Source organism: Dictyostelium purpureum (genome assembly GCF_000190715.1).
Source record: "Dictyostelium purpureum unplaced genomic scaffold DICPUscaffold_70, whole genome shotgun sequence".
Lineage (NCBI taxonomy): Eukaryota > Evosea > Eumycetozoa > Dictyosteliales > Dictyosteliaceae > Dictyostelium > Dictyostelium purpureum.
The window spans coordinates 32,246-50,524 of NW_003519407.1; the positions used below are offsets into that span (position 1 = coordinate 32,246).

At 23.9% G+C, this 18,279-nt stretch overlaps 6 protein-coding genes across 6 annotated transcripts; 1 reads left to right on the top strand and 5 right to left on the bottom strand.

Moving 5' to 3' along the window:
* Positions 1–909: 909 nt before the first annotated feature.
* Positions 910–2,135, bottom strand: ranA (ranA, RAN GTPase; the record flags this gene model as incomplete). Its single annotated transcript, XM_003286403.1, has 4 exons — positions 910–1,442; positions 1,691–1,742; positions 1,826–1,885; positions 2,133–2,135. 4 exons carry the CDS (start codon positions 2,133–2,135, stop codon positions 910–912), a joined length of 648 nt encoding a protein of 215 aa, XP_003286451.1.
* A 665-nt stretch (positions 2,136–2,800) lies between these two features.
* On the bottom strand, positions 2,801–7,372 carry DICPUDRAFT_150416 (uncharacterized protein; the record flags this gene model as incomplete). The annotated part of the gene is made up of 9 exons (XM_003286404.1): positions 2,801–3,447; positions 3,523–3,628; positions 3,690–4,427; positions 4,493–5,425; positions 5,487–5,951; positions 6,021–6,313; positions 6,377–6,667; positions 6,694–6,991; positions 7,067–7,372. 9 exons carry the CDS (start codon positions 7,370–7,372, stop codon positions 2,801–2,803), a joined length of 4,077 nt encoding a protein of 1,358 aa, XP_003286452.1.
* A 363-nt stretch (positions 7,373–7,735) lies between these two features.
* Positions 7,736–11,666, top strand: DICPUDRAFT_46785 (uncharacterized protein). The gene is made up of 4 exons (XM_003286389.1): positions 7,736–8,201; positions 8,399–8,680; positions 8,762–8,882; positions 8,954–11,666. The coding sequence occupies exons 1-4, from the start codon at positions 8,106–8,108 to the stop codon at positions 11,629–11,631; spliced, it is 3,177 nt and encodes a 1,058-aa protein (XP_003286437.1). The 5' UTR covers positions 7,736–8,105; the 3' UTR covers positions 11,632–11,666.
* Positions 11,667–11,876: 210 nt separating this feature from the next.
* DICPUDRAFT_77327 (uncharacterized protein) lies at positions 11,877–13,855 on the bottom strand (the record flags this gene model as incomplete). Its single annotated transcript, XM_003286405.1, has 2 exons — positions 11,877–13,223; positions 13,292–13,855. The coding sequence occupies 2 exons, from the start codon at positions 13,853–13,855 to the stop codon at positions 11,877–11,879; spliced, it is 1,911 nt and encodes a 636-aa protein (XP_003286453.1).
* Positions 13,856–15,429: 1,574 nt separating this feature from the next.
* DICPUDRAFT_150419 (uncharacterized protein) lies at positions 15,430–17,249 on the bottom strand (the record flags this gene model as incomplete). The annotated part of the gene is made up of 4 exons (XM_003286406.1): positions 15,430–15,580; positions 15,651–16,075; positions 16,150–16,611; positions 16,695–17,249. The coding sequence occupies 4 exons, from the start codon at positions 17,247–17,249 to the stop codon at positions 15,430–15,432; spliced, it is 1,593 nt and encodes a 530-aa protein (XP_003286454.1).
* A 115-nt stretch (positions 17,250–17,364) lies between these two features.
* Positions 17,365–18,192, bottom strand: DICPUDRAFT_46791 (uncharacterized protein). Its single transcript, XM_003286407.1, has 4 exons — positions 18,112–18,192; positions 17,799–17,993; positions 17,609–17,730; positions 17,365–17,544 (listed from the first exon to the last, which is right to left on the bottom strand). The coding sequence occupies exons 1-4, from the start codon at positions 18,154–18,156 to the stop codon at positions 17,475–17,477; spliced, it is 432 nt and encodes a 143-aa protein (XP_003286455.1). The 5' UTR covers positions 18,157–18,192; the 3' UTR covers positions 17,365–17,474.
* Positions 18,193–18,279: the final 87 nt, after the last annotated feature.

The window sequence follows — 18,279 nt, forward strand, 5'->3', positions numbered from 1 at the left end:
TGTTATATTTAAATAATTGAACTTTGAACTATAAAACTATTAAACTATTTGTGTTGTTTATTGAAATTTTTAAAATATAAAAATTTTCTATTGTGGAAAAATACACATATAAATATACTGAAAAAATCTAGAAAAAAACTGTATTGTTTTGAAAAAACATACCCTTAATTAATTTATCTATTAAGTTAATAAAAAAAGGTGATTATATATTATATACACTAAAAAATATAAATTATATTTTTTTTTTTTATTTCCCCCCCCCCAAAACCTTAAAAAAAAAAAAAAAAAAAAAAAAAAAAAAAAAAAAAAAAAAAAAAAAAATTTAAAGGCAAAAAAAAATTAAATTTTTTTATTTTTTTTAATTTTTTATAATTTTTTTTTTCGTTAAAAAAAAGCTTCATGAGAAAGCGAACACACATAAAAGCTCACAAAATGGTTGTGTTATTATAAAAAAAAAAAAGTAAAAAAAAATAACGAAAATGATTGTAATTTTAGTTTTTCATTTCTTTTATTTGAATAAAATTTATCTAAAAAATAAAATAACTATTATGACCTTAATTGTAAAAAATATTAATTTATTTATTTAAATAAATTTCAACCAAATACTTAAATTGATCTTGGCAACCAAAAATATTTGTGTAGCAAATCAATTAAAAATAGTTTTTTTTTAAAAAAAATAATATTTTGAATAAAGACAAAATTTTTTTTTATGAATAATAAAGATAGATTTAAAATTGTATTTTAATTTTTTTAAAAAAAAAAAACAATATTTTAAATGATGTGGTTTTTAATTTAAAAGAGGTATTGTATTTTTTGATTAAATTATTTTTTGTTTTTTAATTTTTTTAAAGGTTTTTTTTTATATAAGGATTGATATTATTTATAATTGATTTTTTTTTTAAAAGTTGTTTATAAATCTTCATTGTCATCTGGTGGGAGTGGAACAGCAGCAGCAGTTTGGACTTCAGTTTCGTATTGTTGCATTAAACCAGCATCTAATGGAACTTCAGCTGGTTTGAGGGTTGGTTGTTGGACGAGATGAACACTCTTGTTACCGAGGAGTTTTGAGGCTAACCAGATGAATGGTTTTTCAAAGTTGTAATTTGATTTGGCAGAGACATCATAGTATGATAAATTGTATCTACGATGGAAGTTGATTTGTGATGGTTTGACTTTACGATCTTTAATATCGACTTTGTTACCACATAAAACAATTGGGATGTTTTCACAAACTCTTTCTAAATCACTGTACCAGTTTGGAACGTGTTTGTATGACATACGTGAAGTAACATCAAACATAATAATGGCACATTGACCTTGAATATAATAACCGTCTCTAAGACCACCGAATTTTTCTTGACCGGCAGTATCCCAGACATTGAAAACAATTTTACCAAAATTGGTGTAGAATGATAATGGTTGGACTGAGACACCAAGAGTTGCTATTAAAATTTAAAAAAAAAGAAAATTAATACATTTTTTTTTTTTTTTTTTTTTTTTTTTTTTTTTTTTGCCGCTAAAAAAATTGAGAGAGATTTTGAATTTATATTATATTTAAACCAACTAGAAAGTAAATTATTATTTAATTGACACCTATGTTGATAAACCATAATAAGAATAATTGAAATTTCTCTTCTGTTTCTCTCTATTTTAAATTTTATTTAGGAACAAATATAAACTGAAGACTTACGGATATATCTTGATTCGAATTCACCGTTAAGATGACGTTTAACGAAGGTGGTCTATAAATGAGATAAAAAAAAAAATTATGTTAATATTCGTTGTTAAAAAAAAAAAAACCGAATATTTTTTAATGATAACTTACTTTACCAACACCACCATCACCAACTAAAACTAATTTGACTTGAACTTGTTCAGATTCGGCCTATATATAAAGAAAATTAAAGTTAGTATTTTATAAAACTTATTTATTTATATCTTTTCGTAAAAATTTATTTATGTATAAAAAATAAAATAAAATAAAATAAAATAAAAATATAATATAAACAATATGTTTCATATATAATTTGTTTAATTATTTTGTTTTTTGTATAATAAAATAATAATTTTTTAAAATTATTATTATTATTAATAATACATATAAATAAATACTAAACGCTAAGTTCACGTACCATTTTTCTATCTATATATCAATTGATAAATAAAAATGAAAAAAATTTTAAAAAAAAAATTAGTAATGTCGAAAAAATTTTTAAAAAAATTTTTAAAAAATTAAAAAAAAAAATAAAAAAAAAAAAAAAATATTTTATTTTTATTTTATTTATTTATTTTTTTTTAAAATTAAAAAAAATACAGAATTTAAAAATAAAATTAACTATATTACTTTTTTAATATATTATTTTAATTATTGTTTGTTTAAATGAATAATATTTTAATGAAGAAAATAGTTATTTTATATCCAAAATAAACAACTAAAGAACCAAAACAAAAACCACATAAGCACCAGCTATACATCTTTTAACCCCTTTTTTTTTTTTTTTAAATTTTGGAGGTATTATTCATAAAAATTTATCAATAAGGAGCTTCTATTTATAAAATTTCTAAAAAGAAAAAAAAAAAAAAGATATTTTGGAAATAAAAATATATAAATAAATAAAATATAAAATATAAAATATAAATTTAAACAAAATTATATAATTATAATTTAAATAATTGAGATATTTTAGATATATAAATGGAATATTTAGATCAATGTAAACATTGTATATAAAAATATATATTTTTACTTTATATTTATGTTTATTTTATTTTTTTTATTATATTTTTTTAAAATTAAATATTATTGAGGGGAGGTGGCAATAATATTGTTTTGGTTTGATAACATTAATTTAACTTTTTCAAGAAAAGCTTTGAAGAATAAGGATAATGGATTTGGTTTTGAGTTTGGATTTTGAACCAATATGGTTGTAATTTGGTCTATAACAGTTTTCCCAACTTCTTCAACATATTTCTTTTTCAAATCATCAAATGGAGATGCTAGTTTTTTAGTAAGATTTAAATCGGTTATACCCTTATTCCAATATTGAAATGACTTTTTATCGCTTGAGTAATTATAAATTATAGGTATATCTAAAAATTGGTCTTGAGGTGGTACTGAGGCATTTTCATTTCTAATTGATGTAAGATAACGCAAAATAAGATAAATTTGTTTTTCGTCAGAGTTGTGGAAGAATGATTCTTTGCTTTTTTGGTTGTTTACATTCGAGGTATTTAGGCATAGTTCGATTGTAAATCCATCAAATTTAGGTCCTGTAATCTCTAAAAGTAATCTGATTATCTCTGATAATATAAATGGTGGTAAAGTTAACATTTGTATACATGATGATAGTGCTTGATTTCTATAGCTTAGGCTTAATATCTTTTTCTTAAAATATCTACGGAATGTATCAATCTCTTCTGGTTTTAATATATCATCTTTTATGCATCCTAAAACGATTTTAAAAATTTTATTAATAATTTTTTTTACAAAATAATATTAATTTTCATAATGATTATACTTACTCATGTCAAATTCGAAATGGGTAAAATCCCTAATTGAAATATTTACAAGATAGTATTCGTTTGAAAATTTGTTTATATGGGCATTGACTTGACTTTGTAATATAAACTGAAAAAAAAAAAAATTAATTATATGGTTATTTCTAAAATAAAGTGTATGTTATACTTACATAATTTTTCATTAAACCTTGTGTATTTTTAAAAGTATTTAGAGAATGAAGGTAAATAAATATTCTATTTACAGTCTTTAAAAATTGTTTTATAGGTAACAACCAAAATGTACGATGCCCTAATGGGTTATCTAATGCTTGTAATGAGATTCTTTGTTCCATGAATGAATGTAGTTGGTTAATACTTGTGAGTCTAACTTGTTTAGAGGCATTTAAAGAGTAAAAGCTATCACCAATTGCGCAGTATTCATGAGAGATGAGTTTGATGTCGATACCATAGAGATTTTTATAAAGCAAACGAATTTGATAGAGTGAACGTGGAATTACAAGAATCTCCAATGGAAGGAATAGTGTTATTTCTAATGGAGATATTAGACCATTGATATAGATAGAGATATCATTTGAGTTTATAATTGCCCTTAGTGCATTTGTGATATCATTATTTGGTGATTGATTAATATCTTTAGCGAAATAGTTTACCAAAGGATTGGTGTATGGATTGAAGCCAATTTGAATATCATTCGATGTTTTGTCAATAAAGAATCTAATATTGGTACATGTCTTTGGGGATTCAATTGAGCATATAAACTCGATTTCCATTGGTTTCACTGATACCAAAGTTATCAATTGTTTATAGTTCTCTAAGGTTTCAATTTGTTTTAAAAGTTGTGATGAAATATTTGAAATCTTTGAAATTGCCAAGAGATCACTATGAAAATGATTTAGCCAGTCGCTAGTCTAAAAAAAGGATGTTGTTAATTATAGGTTATAAATATTAATAACACTTTAAAAATACTACTTACTTTTGGATACTTGAATACCCAATTACCATTATTGTATGAATAGTTTGGGCCATTTGAAATTAAATGATTTTCATATTCGATTTCTTGTTCAGATAGTTTTAATATGTCATTGTTGTATCTTTTATATTGGAATGGTCTTTGCTGAGTGAATGATACGAAATAGTCTTCTTTATTGAATACAACTGTAATTGGAGTTTGTGGTGTGATGTGATTTTTTAAGAATGGTGATACTTTTTCAATTTGTTTCTCATCAAAAAAGAAAACGATACTATTATCATCTGAGGGTGATGAGAATAATGATGTTGATAGTTGATTGGATGAAAAAAGTAGTGCGGGGTTTGATGAAAGTAGTGTTGGAGTGGAGTTTGCAGATGAAGGTGATGATGTAGAGGGTGATGATAGTAGTTGCTGTGGGTTTGATATGAACAATGGTGAGGTAGATGAGGTTGTTGAAATAGATGGAGGCTGAATAAAGTTTATATTCTCCTTCTTTAAATAGGATTGGATTGATAATAGGTTGATTTTTTGATTTGAGGCTTCAATGATTTTTTCTAATAATTTTGATACATAGGTTTGAAAAGGTTGTCTATTATTAGAGTTACCACCAATTGGGCAATCTTTTAAAAGGTTGGATAATGATTCGTTCTCTAATTTTATAATTGATTCTAATGTCATAATGGTTGATTTTTGCAAAAGTTTACAAAATAATAAATGGAATGATGGTGTGAAACAGTTTGCTTTAATTGAAATAACTATAATAATTGGATCTGTTTCTTTTGGTAAACTAATACAAATAAAATTTGATTCTGAAAACAATTCATTTGCAATTTGGTTATTATTACTATTGTTATTATTGGTTAGCTGAAGTGGTATTTTATAAAAACATTCCAAACCTAAAAATAGCGATGCTTCTTCAAAACATGTTAAAAGTGACTATAAATAAATAAAATTAGTATATAATTAAATTTATATTTATATATGTGTGAATACAAACCTTTAGTTTAAATATATTAACAATTGATTTAATTTCATTTGGATTATTATTTAATTTTTGTTCTAAATGACTTGTAAGTTCTATATAATTTGAAGATTTAATGAGAGAGAATTTTCCATTGGTAAAATTAACAGAGACATCTAAAAATTTGGAGCCATATAGCATAACCCTTAAAACAGTAGGAAGGTGATCATTATGGTTTGAAATTGATTGGTTTTCATCTGAAAATCTTGAACTCATAATTAACTTTACGTCATTTAAATGGAAGGATCTATTTAGAATACTATTATTTTGTTGTTGTTTTGTTGCCATTAATAGATTTGTTGGTCTTGTTGATGCATTTTGATTTGTATTTAAACCATCACTAAGTTTACTATCTAATAGTTTACCATATAAGTGGAACACTTTGTGATATGCATTTAGTTCAATAGCCTGTAATAAAATAGTTTCAATATTTAAATTTGACTATATTACAATAAAATACTAGAGTGTTAATAGGTTTTTGGTGAATAAATATTATTATATTTGACTTACAATATTAAAGTAGTTATCATTCTTTGGATGTACAACAGGTGGAAAGTGCGAAATTTTAATTTTTTGACTATCATCAATAAAGATTTTGAAATTTGTATTCTTTGATGGATTTAAATTTCCAAGAGTGGTTTGAGTAACTCCAATTAAATTTATATCTTCAGGTAGCCAATAAAACACTGTAATTGATTGATCTTTGCCAAAAACACATCTTATATTGTTCTTTAAAATTGTTTTTTTTAAGTTTTCAACCTGTGATGCTAAAATGTCCATTTGTGATGATATACAAAGGTAGTCTAAAAAAAAAAACAATTAGTAAAAAAACCAATACCAACCATAATGTTTAGTTATATACATACGAATAATATTGTGTAACTCATATAGTGGATTTGGTGATGATGATATACGATTCTGGACTCTTTCGATTACTTTTCTAATTCTTTCATCATATGCAACCTGAATAGGTCCCTCACCACTGGAGTTTCTTTTTGAATATACAAATAAATTTAATGAAAGTATTAACCAATTTGATTTTTCTGAGCCCCCATCAATTGTAATATATACATCATATTCATCTTTAACAACTATATGTGCTTTGCCGTCAGCTGATAAAATAAGGAAAATATTAATGGATATTTCTATTTTAATGGCTAATATTTATATTATAATTACTTACCGACTTGAATGGGTTCAAACTCTTTTGGTATACTACTTATAAATAATTTATATTTGATAATGTCATCTAAACGTTGGAGAGTCGAATCAATTTGAGATGGTTTTAACATTGGTGGTGGAATAACCTTTTTAATACTTGTTGGCATTCTTTGATAGGTTCCTGTTGTTAATACATCGATAGCAGTTGGTACATCATAAATTGGGGCTCTTGCATTAACTAGCCCATATTGTGTGTTTATTAATGAATCTGCTGCCTCTCTAAAATATGAATCTTCTTGATTTAATAAATTTATAATATTCTAAATAAAAAAAATTAATTAAAATTTATTTAAATTTTTTTTTAAAAAATAAAAATAAAAATAATCTAAATTTACATTTGCTTTTGTAAGAGTTGGTACATGTTCCGACCACTTCATTAAAACTAAAAGTCTGAGAAACTTTTCCCTAGTTCCATCCAAATAATCGACCAACGCTTTTTTTCTTTCCAAATCATTTGCTTTTGGTAAATTCTCGGTTAATCCTAATAAATTGTTATATGATTGTTCTACTAATCTATGAATAACTAATGATAATGATATATTCCCATTTTGTAAATCAGATTGAATTGGTAAATTTGGGTCAACTGGATGCGGTATTTGTTGTTGTGGTTGCTGTGGTGGTTGTGTTTGTTGTTGATCCATATTATTTACAAGATTTCATTAATTTATCTTGTGAAAATAATGAATTTAATAAAATATTTATGAAAAAAAAAATAAAAATAAATGAAAAAAAATTAAAAAAAACACTTTTTTTTTTTAAAAAAAAATATTTTGTTATTTTAAATTAAAATATTTTTTTTTTTTTTTTTTTTAAATTTTATTTAATTTTATTTTTTTTGTATTTTTTTTTTTTAATTTTTTTTTTAATTTTTTTTTTAATTTTTTTTTTAAAATTTTTTTTTTTGAAAATATAACACACTTGTTTTTATTAACTCTACACATAACAAAGTAATTTATTAATATTTGATTAATATTATTACTTTTTCACATTAACTATAACCTTGACTTTACTTTACTTTACTTTACTTAACTTACAACTGAACCTACTTTACTTTACCTTTACCTCACAACTTTAACAAGAAAAAAACAAACAAAAAAAAAAAAAAAAAAAAAACAAATAAATAAATAAAATATATTATATAAACAAAAAAAAACTCTATCATTTTTTTTATTTATTTTTAATTATCTAATATATTTATATAGTTTTTTTTTTGTTTTACAGGAATATTTATTTTTCTTTTTACCATATTATATTGTATTTTGCCTCTATTTTTTTTTTAATATTTTTCCAATTTTTTATTTTTTTAAAATTCATAATTTTTTTTAAAATTCATAATTTTTTTTTTATTGTTCATTATTTTAGATTATTGTAGAAATGGAGCGTATTTTAGATTTTGATGAACCTTTAGACATTAATTTATTGGATCAAATTGTCAGTGTTTTTTATAATCCAACTAGTAATAAAAATGACGTATGTATTATAATATGTATATATTTGTTTAAAAAAAAAAAAAATTTCACATAATAGATAAAATAATAGTAGGGGCCAAAAAAAAAAAAAAAAAAAAAAAAAAAAAAAGAAAAAAAAAAAAATAAATAATTTTAAAAAAAAATTTTTTGATATTTTTTAAATTAAAAATGGTTCTAACTTTATCTTTTTGTTTATAGATCAAAACATCCCAAACTATTTTGGCTCAATTCCAAGAACATCCAGATGCATGGACTAGAGTCGATATGATTTTAGAACAATCATCAGTTCCACAAACTAAATTCCTTGGTTTGGTTATTATGGACTCGCTTATCAGATACCGTTGGAAATCATTACCAAAAGAACAATGTGATGGTATCAAAAACTACATTGTCAGTCTCATCATTCGTTTAACCTCTGATCCAGCCACTTATGCTCGTGAAAAGTTACTTGTTGGTAAATTAGACATTACCTTTGTTCAAGTAAGTTTATATATAAAACTAATACCATATCAACCACAAATTAATTTAAAGTTTATTAACTTATTTATTTTATTTTTTTAGATTTTAAAACAAGAATGGCCAAACAACTGGAGCTCCTTTATCCCAGAAATTATTAACAGTAGCAAAACCAATGAATCATTGTGCGAAAACAACATGGTTATTTTAAAGCTTCTTAGTGAAGGTAAATATAATATTTTTTTTTTAAAAAAAAAAAAAAAAAACAACAATATTAATATTTTTTTTTATTTTCAGAAATTTTCAATTTTTCAGAAGAACAAATGACCCAAGCTAAAATTCAAACACTAAAAATTAATTTTGAAAAAGAATTTTCATTAATTAACGAGTTGTGTTATTACATTTTGGAAAATGCTACCAGACCATCTTTAATTAAAGCTACATTGGAGTGCTTACAAAGATTCCTCAATTGGATTCCATTACATTATATCATTGAGGTTAATAATGGTGTTGGTCAACCATCAAAATTGGTTCAATTGTTATTACACAAGTTCTTCCCAGAGCCAATGTTTAGAACCTTAACATTAAGATGTCTTACTGAGATTGGAAGTCTTAGTTTGGGTAACCCACAATATGATCCAGTATTCATCGCTATCATTGATAAAGTTATGAACCAAATTAAACACATTAAATCAGATCCAACCAAAATTCCACAAGACTATGAAGAGGGTGACGTTGGTGAACAATCTTTCATTCATGCCATTGCTTTGTTTTTAACTGGTTTCTTCAAGAGCCATCTCAAAATTATGGAAAATAGTTTAAATATTCCATACTTACAATTGGCCCATGAAATCCTTGTAAACATTTCAAATGTTGACGAGATTGAAATCTTCAAGATCTGTTTGGAGTATTGGAACTTCCTTTCATCAAACTTATACTCAGATATCGCCACATTCACCACCACTCTTCTTTCCACACCACCACGTCTTCAATTATATAAATCCGTCTTATCAAAAGTCAGAATCGTTTTAATTGACCACATGGCCAAACCAGAAGAAGTTATTATTGTCGAAGACGAAAATGGTAATATCATTCGTGAAACCACCAAGGATACTGATTCATTAACTCTTTACGAGTCAATGAGAGAAACTCTTATCTTTTTAACCCATTTAGACTCTGATAATACTCAACAAATTATGTTAGAAAAGCTTCAAATTTTAATTAGTGGCCGTGAATTTAGTTTCCAACGTCTCAATACTTTATGTTGGGCTATTGGTTCAATTAGTGGTGCTCAAAATAAGGAACAAGAAAAGAGATTCCTTGTTACTGTCATCAAAGACCTCTTAGAGCTTTGTCAAAATAAAAAAGGTAAAGACAACAAAGCTGTCATTGCTAGTGATATCATGTATATTGTAGGCCAATACCCAAGATTCCTCAAAGATCACTGGAAATTCTTAAAGACCGTTGTCAATAAACTCTTTGAATTTATGCACGAATCTCATCCAGGTGTTCAAGATATGGCTTGTGATACTTTCTTAAAAATCTCTAAACAATGCAAAAGAAAATTTGTTGTCCTCCAAGTTGAAGAATCTCAACCATTTATTAATGAGCTTTTAAATCAATTATCAACTACTATTGCCCACTTGGAACCATCTCAAATCCATACTTTCTATGAGGCTGTTGGATATATGATTGCCTCAAGTAGTGACGCTGCCTTTAGAGAAAAATTGGTTACTAAATTTATGGAGTTACCAAACCAAACCTGGGTTCAAATAACCTCTGCTGCTTCACACAAACTCGAAACTTTATTAACTTTAGAGGTTGCAAAAGATATTTTAAATTTAATTAAAACCAATAATAGAGCTGCCATGTCTTTAGAAAACTGTTATATCACTCAAATTTCTAAAATCTATTTAGATCTTCTCAATATCTATAGAACCTATAGTGACCATATTTCAAAGAATCCAGATATCTATCGTAGTACACTAGGCCAAGCCATGAGATCAGTCAAAAAAGAAACTTTAAAGCTTTTAGAAACATTTATTGAAAAGTCTACCGATAAAAAAATTATTTATACTGACTTTATCCCACCATTATTGGAAGCTGTTCTTGGTGATTATAGAACCAACATTCCAGAAACAAGAGATCCAGAGGTATTATCATTAATGACCGTTATCATTTCATCACTTAAAAACCTCATTCACCCAGAGGTTCCAAAGATTTTAGATGCTGTTTTCGAGTGTACCCTTGGTATGATCACAAAGAATTTTGAAGATTTCCCATACCATCGTATTAATTTCTTCAATTTAATCCGTGCCATTAATCAACACGCTTTCACTGTATTCCATAATCTCCACCCACAACAATTTAAATTATTAATTGATTGTGTTGTTTGGGCCTTCAAACATACTGAAAGAAATATTAGCGAAACCGGTCTTCACATCTTAAAAGAATTAATCGAAAATGTTTCAAAAGATCAAGACGTAGCCAATGTTTTCTTCAAGACCTATTTAGTATCACTTCTCAATGACATCTTGTACATTTTAACTGATTCATTCCATAAGAGTGGTTTCCCATTACAATGCGATATCTTAAGAATGATATTCCAAGTCGTTGAGAATGGTGGTGTTAGAATTCCATTATTTGATCAATCTCAAGCTAGTTTCCCATCAAACAGTGAATATGTTAAAGAAATTGCTGTTTCGTTCCTTGCTGCTTCACCAAATGTTTCAAAGAGCCAAATTCAAAGTTTTATCAATCGTTTATTCTCATTAATAAATATTAATAATAACGACTTCAAGATTACAGTTCGTGATTTCCTCATCACACTTAAAGAATTCCAAAATAATGAAAATGTCGAGTTATTTTCTGATGAAAAAGAAGCCGAAAAAGCTTTAGCTTTAAAGAAACAACAAGCAATTCCAGGTATGGTCAGACCAAATGATACAAATAATTCCGAAATGAATGAGTTTTAAAGATCTAATTTAATAACTTGAAAAAAAAAAAAATCAAAAAAAAAAAAAATATAATTATTTAATTAATTATTCACAACTACACAACTACACTAAAAAATTAGATTTAAATCATACACACAAATACACACAAATATACACACATATACACACACAAATATATAGATTAAATAAATTCGATTTTTTTTTTTTAAAATAGTTATTTATTTATTTATTTTTTTATTAATTTATTTATTTTTTTATATTATTTACACAAATTCTTCAAAATTATGATTATAATTATCATCATATTCGAAATCTTGATAGTCATCAACATAAAATTCGTCTTCGTAATCATCATTATCGTTTTGATTATCATCTATTGATTGCATATCACTTTCTTCTTCAAGGGTTGAGTCATTACTGCTACTAATATTATAATTATAATTATTGATACTATAGTTATGGTTATTGTTATTAAAATTGGGGGTGTAATTATTAATATTAATATTATTTAAATCTTTTGAAAAGTCATAGTCGGTATTGGAGTTTTTATAATTAAAAATTAATTTGATATTTGGGTAATAATAGTTGACAAGATTTAAAATAAATTGTATTATAGATGATTTAAATTCTCCTTGATTTATTTTAATTATAATTGATTTTAAAGTAGAATGGTGATATCTTAATATTGTTGATATAAGTTTTGTATCGATTTGGTTATTCGAAATAATTGGGGAATAAATAAGTTTTTCTAATTTACAACTACAATGAATGGTAATATATTTGATTAAATTTAAATTTCTACTTTGATAAAGTTCATGTGTATTTGGTTGAATGTAATCCTCTACATTTCCAATAACTTCTATTGATTTTAAGCTTTTCATTCCAGTGGATGGTGGGTGGATAAAAAAGCTATTATCTAAAAAATCATATTGAATACCATATTTTGAACATGTTGGTGAGGTAAATAATGAATAGTTGATTGAAATGGACTCTAATGAAGAGAATACTTTGTTAATTTTTTCATATGGCGTAGTTGCTATAATAGTTTCATAATATATATAGTTGTTCACAATTATTGAGTCTTCTAATAAACAAAATTTTGAATCACCATTAAAATGACTTTTAATTATTGTGGAGATATTTTCTCTATTCCAATTAAAGTTTCTTATATAGTCTTTGAGGAGGTTAAAAAATTTTTTTGATACCAAAGCTAAAGATATTATTATATCATTTATATTGCATAAATTGATATTTATTAATTTATCTATTATATTGGTTATTATCGAGTCCTTTAGCTTATAAATATAAAATACATTATTATTGCTTATTATCTCATTATTACTACCAGAATTGTTTTTATTAATTTTTCTATGTTGATTATTTATAATATCATTTATTTTATAATAAAATGTTTTGTCTATTAAAAAAGTGTTTAAATGATTCTTTATTTTGTCTAAAAATTTAATTTGATTGTTTGATATTGGAATACATTTTTTTGAAATAAAACTTGCTAATGAATCTATATTTATTAAAATATCTCGGGGGTTAATCAATGAATCTATTCTTTTATTAATGTCTTCATCTTTGCAACAATTAAATAACCAATCGCACTGTTTAAAAGAAAAGTGTTACTATATATGTTTTTAAATGAATATAATATTATTAAATTTTAAATTACCATTTCTATATTGTTAAATATATATGAAATTAAAATAAAATTATAATTTATAAATCTTGATTTAAAAAAATTTAGTGTAGTAGGTATATATGGTGATGGGTCATAAAAAACCTTTGTTAAAAATCTATAGAACTCTATTTGATTTCGGTGATGCTTGTTCATAAAGTATTGAAAAAATTCTAAAATTGAAATTAATCTAATTATTTCGTTATTAGATTTTATATTGTTTTCAAAAAATGAAATTGCTTCATCATATGGTATTATTGAATCTGATATTGAGTTTATATCTGTGTAGCTATATTTAGTTATTAGTTTATAGTTATTAAATTCATAGTATTTGTGGGTTTGTGGTGTTCTATTATTCGAAATTGTTGGGTTTTGGTTGATAATTGATTTTAAATCTTCTAATATTTTTTTAATTAGGTTGTTCCTATCTATTGTATATTTATTATTGTAAAAGTTTAATGTCTCCACAAATTTATATTCACCATCAATTTCATAGGGACTATAATTTATTTTAGTGTAATATGCGAAAATATCTACTAAACTATTTTCGTTTATCATATTTGATTTGTCGTTTTTAGATTTATTACTTTTGTTGTTGTTGTTATTTTATATAGTATTTGTTTTTTAATTCTATAGACAATATTGTTGTTTTTAATTAATTATAATGTTATTATTTGTATTATTATTTTTATTATTATTTTCTATTATTTCTATTTATTTTCTTTCCTATTTATTATTGTTATTATATTAATTACTAATTTTTTTATTATAATTGTTATGGTTGCTGTTATTTTATTGAAACAATTGTTTATTTTTAAATTTTAAAATTAATATTATTAATTTAAATTATTAATTTATTTTAAAAATTTTAAAAATAAAAAAAAATAAAATTTTTTTTTATTAAAAGTGTGTGTTATATGTAAATGTTAGAGTGAGGGTTTTATGTAATTATGGTGAGTTGTGGTTGTTTTTCAATGTGTGGGTTGTGTATGTATGTATTAGTTGTATCTATGTGTGGTGTGAGTTTTTTAGAGAATGGGTGCGTGTGTGTGTGTGTCTTTGTATGTTAGTGTGTGTGTGTGTGATATTATTAGATGGTGGAAATTTAAAATACACCCAATTTAAAAAAATCATAATTTTTAAAATAAATTAAAAAAAAAATCCTTTCCAATTTAAGATTATATATAAAAAATAATTTCGAATATTCTCATTAATAGTATCAAATTAAAACTTTTTTATAAATAATGTTATCTTATTTTTTTATTAATTTTAATAATAGTTTTGTTTTTTTTATAATAAAACAATTATTTTGTTGTAATTAAACATAAATGTGAAATTTTAATTTATTTTTTTTATTTTTTTTGTAAAGAAATAAAAAAAAATCTATCTGTATGTTTTTTTCTATTTATATGCATAAAAAAAACTTTTTTATTAATTGTTAGAAAAAATAGTGTTTATAATTTTCAAAAGCACTGGCTATTTTTTTGGAATATTGGTTTTGGTCTAGGATAGGAAGATGAACCTTTAAAAAGATTATATATTGTAAGGAGTTAATATATTATACTCTATATTTATATGTATATAATTATAGGTTGATTTAAAATAAATTTACCATTTTTAGGGCCACCCACGCTATCAGTATTAACATTTCTTGGTTTAAACATTTTAAGCATAAGAAAAATATATATAAAAAAAATACAGAGATGTAATATAACAAATGGTTTGATAGAAAATAAATTAAAAATGAAATATAGATTGTATTTTTTAAAAATAAAAATTAATATAAATTTATTTTATTTTAAATATTTTTAAAAAAAAAAAGATAGATATTTTTTTTCAACCAATCACTTTTTTCCACATAAATTCAAAAACACTTTGAAATATAAAAAGTTTTTTTTGATAAATATGCAAAATTTTTTTTTTTTCAAAATATCAACTAAATCATGATATCATTTTCATATAATTATAAAGGAGATCTTATCTTTCCTTAAAAATTAAAAAAAATTATATTGGGAATGAATAATGTATAATTAAAAAAATTTTTATACTATAAAATTTATTTATATTAAAACACAAAACATAAAATATAACATAATAATGATAAATACAAAATTAATTTACTTTCCTATAAATTAATTTAAAGGAATAAATTGTCTTGGTGGGTTTGGTATGATGTTTTTACTTTCAAAGAAAGATAAAAATTGGGATGGGAAATCTTTGAGGGTGGCATGACAAATTAACTCTGGATTATCTTTATATAAATTGAATTGTACAAAACTGACTCTTTTGATTATTAAATAATATAAAATTAGTGATTTTATAAAAACAAAAAAAATGGTTTATTTTTACTTACATATCTCTTGAGGCCTCTTTTCCTTGGGACTTGAGTTTTCCATACTCTCCATTTAATTTTTTCATGTTTTCAAAGTTTTCATTACCCAAACCAACAATAACTACTGATAATGGTGATTCTTTTGATGATTTAATTAGTTCGTTAATTGTTTTATCCATATCAAATATTTCACCATCGGTAAGAATCAAAAGAATTGTGTAGTGTTGCTTATCTTGACTAAAGCCTTTGGATGATTTCTTTTGTGCATATTCAATAATTTTTTCGAAATGGGTTGGACCATATAATTTAATTTTCTTTATGTTTTCATAATAAAGCTTTAATACACCTTGAACACCATATACCTCTGAATCCTCTCTTAAACTAAATGGGAAACAATCTTCATGTGCATGTGGAAGAATTGATTTAATATCGGCCCCAAAACCAATCTATAAAAAATAGTAAAAAATAGATTAAGTTAATACATTTTAATATTTAAATTAATAAATTATTTAATACTTACAACATCAATCATACCATCAGTATCATATGAGGATAATAAACCACCAACTGCTGAAATTGCTTTACCATATTGTGTTGGGAATTCTTCACAGCCATGGTGTAATGAAGTTATTTCGTGTGGCTCTTTATTTGACATTGTACAGTCAATGGCAACAATTAAATTAAGTTGACAGCCACCATTGATATAGTCTAAAAATGTTGGCGATGAGCATAATCTTGCATCAAAGAATTTAATAGTACCGGAATTCTTATAATCTTTCTTTTCGATCTTTTTTGGATTTATAAGTTCGAATTCAAGTTTGCCTCTAAGAATTTCATCTAAATTTGTTCTAAAAGTACCAATTAAATCTGGTTTTGAATGTTTGTCCCAGTCATAAAATTCGAATGTTAACTCTCTAAAGAAATCACCACCACAAACCTCCTCTAATCTAAAATTCATACGTTTGAATGTTGGATCTAATGTCTTTTAATAAAATAAAATAAATTAGAAATTATTTAAAAAAAAATAAAAATAAAAGTAATTTTAATGCACACATTTTTAATAACTTCACTTTCATAAACAATAAGTGGACCACTGGTAGCACCTGCTTTATAAAGTCTAAAGAATGGGTCAGATTTTCCAAATGTATCCTTCTTATCTAGGTTTTTACCTTCTAATTGTAAAATTATATTTTGTTTTGTTTGATAAATTTCCTCTGCTGTAATTTCAATGGTACCAGTTTCTTCTCCATTTTTATTTAATTTGCCTATGCTGATTCTTCCTGGACGAGATAATATATTGCTTAAAGTTGTTTCATAGTCCCCAATTTCATCAGATTTGTCTAAATCTTTTAATAACTTTATTTCTTTATCGATATCTATAACGACAAATTGAAGCTTTTGTATTTCTTCAAAATGGTACTCTACTGTGAATTTAGTTGAGAACTCTGGAGAATTGTTGTTTTTAACTGTTTCAGTTTTACCAAAAAAAACCCAATCTGAAGTCTTATTCTTTAAAAACATATAAATACGTGCATCATTCTTTGAAAATGTATCTGAATTTTTTAAATTCTTGCATCTAAATCTTAACTCTACTTTTGTTGTTGATATAACTGGCTCCATTATTTGATTTGATTCTGTATGTTTTTTTTTTTAATTTTGTAATAAATAAAATTTTTAATTTTGAAATAAAAAAAAAAAAAAAAATAGAAAAAAAATAGAAAAAAGATATTTTGTTGATAACTAAAAAATTGTTGATTGAAAAAAAAATCATAAATTTTATTTGAAAAATACATTTTATTTTAATTGTTTTTTTTTTTGTGGCTATTATTATTATTATTATTTTTATTATCTGCAAACTAAAACATCACATTTACAATTTCTAATACAATAGTTTGATGTTGATCCCATTGTTATACTATTTTAAAAAAGATAATAATTAGTATTTAAATTACTATTATTTTTTAAATTATTATACTTACTTTTCAGTATTTAATAAACCAACACGGCCAAGACATAAAATATCAATACTTTTATCCTCGACTGTTTTTACAATAACATCTCTTGGATTACCTTCGACACAAATACCTTCAAAATTTTCGATCTGAAATTACAAAAATAAAACATTAATAATTTGAATATTTAAAATATAAATAAATAAATAATATTTACACAATAATCGTTTTTAGCTAAATCTTCGTATTTTTTAATTAACTCTTGACCATTTTTTAACATTTCTTCCTTCATATTTGAAATTAAGGTCATATCGGATTTTTGATTGCTCATAACAAAATGCATCATATCCATTACAACTACTGCTACAATAGTGTCTGTATCTTTATATAATGAAACTGCTCTAATAAAAGCCTATTTTAAAATAAATCGGTTAATATCAATAGTTTTTATAGAAATTTCAAGATATAAAGTCTAAAAGTTGTGTTTGTGAATTTTTTATTATATTTTAACTATAAATTTTAATAACTACTTTATGAGCACCAGCTGAACCATCTAAAGCAATGAGAAATCTCATTTTATGTTTATTTATGTTTTATGTTTGTAGTCAAACGGGTATAAAAATAAAAAAAAGAAATTTTTGTTTAATTAAAATAAAAATTTTAAAAAAATTTTAAAAAAATTTTTTATTTTTTTTTTA